The sequence below is a fragment of the Propithecus coquereli genome, unplaced genomic scaffold (genome assembly GCF_000956105.1).
Source record: "Propithecus coquereli isolate 6110/MARCELLA unplaced genomic scaffold, Pcoq_1.0 Scaffold124, whole genome shotgun sequence".
Classification (NCBI taxonomy): domain Eukaryota; kingdom Metazoa; phylum Chordata; class Mammalia; order Primates; family Indriidae; genus Propithecus; species Propithecus coquereli.
Window position 1 is genome coordinate 3,335,967 of NW_012136525.1, and position 6,000 is coordinate 3,341,966.

Sequence of the window (6,000 nt, forward strand, 5' to 3'; positions counted from 1 at the left end):
TGCATAAGTGCAGGGCTTGTTCTGTCCCTGACCCCCTCGGGCTCTGGGAAGTCTCAGGGAGTGAGGGGCTAGTGGCTGGGAGAACAGAGCCTGGGTCTTTGCTGGCAGCCTGCCTGTGACTACCAGCTGTGTGACCTTGAGCCCTGCAGCCGACCCCTCTGAACTTCAGTTTCCTCGTGAGTGTTTGCTGTGTAGAAACTGGAGAAAGCAATGAGGAGTAAACGAGGCGCTGTTAATGAATATCCTTTGGTTGTCCACCAATATTAGACGCTACAGCATCCGATGGGTTTCCCAATTTAGGACATTCTCCTGGACTGCTAAGGGCCCACCAAAATATTCTTTAATCTCTCATGAGCAGCTGTTCTTAACCTCCGCTGAACAGAACAAGGGAAACGGGCTGACACGGTAGAGGGACTGAGACTCCATCAAAGAATGTCCTGACTCCTGAGGCTGTGTGATAGGGCAGACAGTGCTGGGGGGTGGGGAGGAACTTTTCCTGAAGGCTTTTAAGGACAAGAGGGATCTGTCTCTGTGGGTTTAGGTGACAGGAAATAAGGCTGCCGGATGGCCTTGGGCTCTCCCTGTGAGTCCAGAGAGGCTGGGCAGGACTCCTGGGTTCTTGCCTGTGTCCTGTCTTGAAAGCAAGGAGCCACGGTCTCGTCTCTGTACTCCTGGGCCCAGCACACGGAGCCCGTGGCACATGGTGGCACAGAATAAATGAAACTGACATGTGCATTATTTCTTCTGGAGAAGAAGGCCAAGGGAGAAATTTAATGAGGCGCCAAGCCAGAGATGGTCTACCAGAACAGAAGAAGCTCTCCAGTCTAGCAGCTCTTTAATGGACGAAATGTGCCCTGTCGTCGTAGACGCGGAGAGTTGAAAGGAATCTCCACCTGTATTGCCCACACGCCCCATCTTAACCTGCCCTCCCTCTCAATATTCATCCGGGGACCCAACCTCTCCACTTTTTCGGAGAAAGATCAATGTCTAACATGACTAGGGAGCTCCCACTCTTCCAGGCTGCCTTCAAACACCAAGTCCAAGGTGGTTGCCGGCGGGGGAGGGCGCAGGGTTGCTCCAGAGGTTCTGCCCCCACAGTGAGGTTCATGGCCAGAGCCTACTTTTATAGTGCCTGTGAAATGCTCTGCTGGGGGTTTCTGCTGTGGAAACGATTGTGACAGAGAAGGGAAGGACTCTGATGGTTGCAGGAACAGCGTGACCAGAGCAAGGTTCTCACTTCTTAGACAGCAGCTGGTCAGCAGTGGGAAAGCGTTCTGCAAGGGTGCAGTGCTCCTCCCACCTCCCTGTCCTCCTTCCCCTACAGCAAAGATTTTCATCGTCAGAATGCCAGGCCTCCTGGGACCTAGACCTTTCTCTGGAATACCCCTTCCATTGCAGGCCACTGTGCTGGGGCTGGGGCTGTGTTTCCCCAGCATTAGTAATGACAATAAGAGCAGTGAGCGTTACCACGTGCCAGGCATTCTTCTAAGCATGGTAGCTCATTTAACCTCCACAGGGACTCAGGTGGCTATTGTTGGTACTTCCGGTGAGGATGCTGCCCAAGGTCACATGGCTGGCTAATGGTGGACCTGGGGCTGGAACCCAAGTATCTGGGATACAGAACACATTCTCTTAGCTGCTTAGTGTATTGCTACACTTTCTCCTGGCTTTTGTCTCCTGTGAGATTTCTCTGTGGGAGCCAGGGAGGGTGAGGGCTGTGGGTAGGTGGGCGCTGCCCACATCAGGTGCAAGAGTGTCCCTGATCTTTGTGACTAGCATGTCCCCCAAGGGACTGTTTCCTTTTTAGAGTATCATGGTTATGAGGATGAGATTTAGGGTCACAGAGAGTTGGGTTCAAATCCTGCCTCTGCGTCTTCCTGAGGGGCCTGCCACTGACAAGTCACTCGGCTTGAGTTTCAGTTTTGTTACAGGTAGAAAGGGGATGAGGGGAGCGAACTCACTGGGCGAGGCGTGAAGCTCGTGTGAAGAGCAGGGCATTCAGTAGGTGCTCAATAAATGGTAGCTATTGTCATTATCTTCATGGAGAGACCCTTGCCTGTCATTCCCAGTTCTTTTTAATATTCACAGCTTCAAAACCCACCAGAATTTCTACTCTGTCCTAGGATTTGAGAATTCAGAGGTGAAGGGAGGAGAGCGTGCCTCCATAATTATAATATACGTTTGTGTGCTGAGAAATGTACCTTTGCTCAGAGGAGGAAATGAAGGTGGTGGCCATACAGGTGCAGTTAGGGTCATAGCTGCAAGGGTGGCACCCCCAGTCCTGGAAGCACAGTCCTTGTTGTCCTGTGTTTCCACTGAGGCCTTCCTCCCTCTCCCCTCTCTCTAGCGCTGAGCTGCCCTCAGGGCCAGGTGTACCTGCAGTGTGGGACTCCCTGCAATCTGACCTGCCGCTCCCTCTCTTACCCGGATGAGGAATGCAACGAGGTCTGCCTGGAAGGCTGCTTCTGCCCCCCAGGGCTCTACCTGGACGAGAGGGGAGACTGTGTGCCCAAGGCCAAGTGCCCCTGTTACTACGATGGGGAGATCTTCCAGCCCGAAGACATCTTCTCAGACCATCACACCATGTGGTAAGTGCAGGCAGCAGAGCCACGGTCCTTTGGAATGGCAGAGCTGGAGAGGAAGAGTCCTTCACTTCATGGATGGGTAAACTGAGGCCCAAGAAAGGACTAGCTTGTCCATAATTGTACAACATGTCACAAGCTCAGCTGGCATTCGGCCCAGGTTTTCTGACTTCCCTACCATGCAGGGAACTGGTACTCCAGGCTGGCAGTAGGAGTTCTTGAGCTTTACTTCCAACTGTCATGCGTTGGACCCCATTTCTCAACTCTGAATCATGCTTGCGTCTTGCAGCTCTTTGCCCAGGCCCCTGTGGTTTCAACACAGGGCTGCTATCACCGCAGGAGAAATTTGCAACAGAACATTTGCTGGGCAAGCACTTACCTGTCACCTCTTCTGTCTCAGGTTCTGGCAAAGAACTGGTGATCTGAAGATGAACCAGACACAGTGTGGTCCCAAAAGAGCTGACATTCCACTAGGGAGTCCAGTTAAAATCTCCTGATTATGGAAAATTTGAGACAGACATAAAAATAGAGAAAATAGTATAAGGAACCCTAATGTATCCATTCTCAGCGCTTTGCCACTCTTACTTTATCTATAGACTCCTGCCCTGTTTGGCTGAAATAGTTTGAAGAAAACTTCAGATATATCACGTCACCTACAAATACTTCAGCATATATTTCCAAATAGATAAGCACTTACAAAACATAACCATAATACCATTATTGACCTAAACATTAACCATAATTCCTTAATAACATCTAATATTCAACCCATGTTCACTTTTTCCTGATTGTCTAAAAATGTCTTTTTATAATTGGTTTGTTCAAAGCAAGACCCAAACAAGACCTGCATGTTGCATTTGGTATGAAGCTTTTTCATTACTCAAGTGAGATAATTTGCAGCCCCTGCAACCTCATGTACCCAAAACAGGTTGTTTATACTTCTGTTAAAACAATTATTGCTCTTGGGCTTGGATTTCAGTAAAACGTGTTGCATCTGCCCCCTAGGCTGTTACTGCCCAAAGAGTAGAGACCGTATCTTAGGCCCTGATCCACAGCACCTAACACAGTTCTGGCACAAAGTAGGTACACAATAAGTATTTACCAAGATGAAGTAACTATGACATTTGGTAGACTGGCCATATGAGAGATGTGAAAAGCCCTGCTTGTTCAGGAAGGGGGAGGATAATTTCCATTTAGGAGGAATTAGGAAAAATTTCACACCAGAAACAGCTTTTGAGCTCGAGGAGGATTCCAACAGCACAGGTTGGCCTGGAATGATGGGAAGAGGGTTGTTTTCGGTGGGGCAGAGGTCTAGGGACTAAAGCGCACAAGGAGTATTCCACAATCCCCAAGGCAGATCCTGGGCTAGAAACGGATGTTATATGAAGGACATATGAGACTAGAGGTTCAGCCGTCTTTGAAAGGTAGGGGAGGACTGAGGCTTGAGCAGTAGGCAGTAGGGCCCTGGGAGGTTCTGAACAGGGAGCAAATAGGATCAAGAGTAGCTTTAGGGTGTGGGTTCTGGAAGCTACATGAGGTATGCAGGCAGGGACACGTTGACCAGACTGATGGAAAGGCAGTAAGGCCCTGGACCCAGGGGCAGCAGTGGAAATGGAGGGAGAAGCCAGAGATGCCGGGGAAGCCAGAGATGCCAGGGAAGCAGGTGGGCTCCTAGGATGTCTGGGAAGAGGAGGTGCAGTGAAAGTTGGCCCCAGGGTCCTGAACTTGAACCCCTGGAGGAAAGTACCAGCAAGAACAGCAGAGGGCTCTCTGGAGGTGGAGGGCAAGTAGTGAGTTCAGTTTTGCATTTAATGACTTTGAGTTACGGAGAGGACACCTTGGTGAATGAATGCAATGCTGTTGAGCTTGAATTATGGGTTTGGAATGTGAGTGAGAGAGGTTTGTGGAGGTGACAGTTGTAGCCAGAAGGGTTGAGAGGCTCACCAGGGGGAGTGGGCCAAAGAGCAGAAAAGAGGGCTGAGTCAGAACTTGGGGGAAGGTGCAGAGGGCAAGAGGAGGAAAAGGATGATTGCTTGAGAGAGGCCAAGGATCAAAGGCCAGCGCAAGGGTAGAACCAGGACGGCGCCATATCGTGGAGATGAGGGCAGAAGGGAGTGGTAACATCCTCTGTTGGTTTGGCCTTGGCCTTAGCCTGGTGGTTGTTTTACTACAGTTGCCTGGCTATGGTTTTCAAGGCATTTCTCTCTGGGACCTTAAAACAACGTTGTAGGTCAGGCAGAGCTTGCATTTTTAGTAGAGAATTTGAGGCTTAGAGAGAATATCACTTTCCCCAATTATCCAGCATGTAACTAGAACCCAGGTACTCTTGAACTCTTCATATTACACTGAGAATAGGCTGTTGAATTTGGTGATCAGAAGGTCATGGTGGCCCCCATGTTTCAGTAGTACAGTGGGAGGAAAAAGGCCAGACTATAGGAAGCTGGGATGACTTGGAGGTCAGCAACTGTTTCACCATAACAGGCAAGGTGGGAGGTGGCGTGCGGCAGCCCCTGGGTGAACAGGGCTGGGGACTGGCCCTGGCTGCAGGCTCTTTTCAGGCTTGACATCAGTGACCTCTCCATGACTGCTTCCTCTTCCTGTGTCTCCCCTTCTGGCACCAGGGCTGAAAGCTCCTGGGCATCCTGTCTTCGCTTCACTTAGAAAATTGGATTTCATGGAGAAGGTGAGCCCGAAGGAACTCAGGGCTTATCCGTGGCTGTTTATTTTTATTCTTTAGACAACACACTGGCGCACGAGTGCCGACGATGGCGGTGTGGGCAGGCGCAGCACAGGTGGCCGGGAGGGGCTTCAGCACTCGCTTGGATCTCAGCAGCAGCTCAGCCGAGGCCAGGCTTGGGGCCAGGAGTTGATTTTTAACCCATCTGCAAAGCTTTTTATAAAATTAAGCTTTGGGGTTATGTCCAAATGTCAGAGCATGACATTTGAGGGAGGATTTTATTTTTTTTTAAACTAAGTATTAGTTAAAAACTAGAAGGCACAGGTTCTGCATGTGCCCGAAGAGAGAAGGGCTGATTCTCTTCTTCAGTCAGTGAATATTTATTGATCAGCAGCCACATTAAAAGTATTTACAATGATTACCATTAGGGAAATGCAAATTAGAACAATAAGTATGACTTCATACTATACTGGGAAGGTTAGAAATCTGGATAATGACTGGTGGACCTGGGCCCCTCATCTGCTACGGTGGGGCACAGCCTGGTGCAGCCCCCTAGGAGGGCGCTTGGCACAGCACGTGCAAATTGGGTGTCCACACCGATGTCCCCACACTTGTGCTCCCTGGCAGGTGTACTAACGAGATCCTCACACAGGCTCATAAGGGCGCGTGTCTGGAGATGCTCATCACAGCTTTGTTGGTGGTGGCGAGGAGCAGGTGACAACCTGTGTCTGGGACTGGGAG

General features: G+C 50.1%; 1 protein-coding gene across 1 annotated transcript in view; it reads left to right on the forward strand.

Moving 5' to 3' along the window:
- VWF (von Willebrand factor) overlaps positions 1-6,000 on the forward strand; it is a 150,183-nt gene that overhangs the window by 55,755 nt on the left and 88,428 nt on the right. Inside the window, exon 16 of the mRNA XM_012637894.1 lies at positions 2,348-2,588. Within this exon, the coding sequence (XP_012493348.1) occupies positions 2,348-2,588 (241 nt within the window). The remainder of the gene's footprint in view (positions 1-2,347; positions 2,589-6,000) is intronic.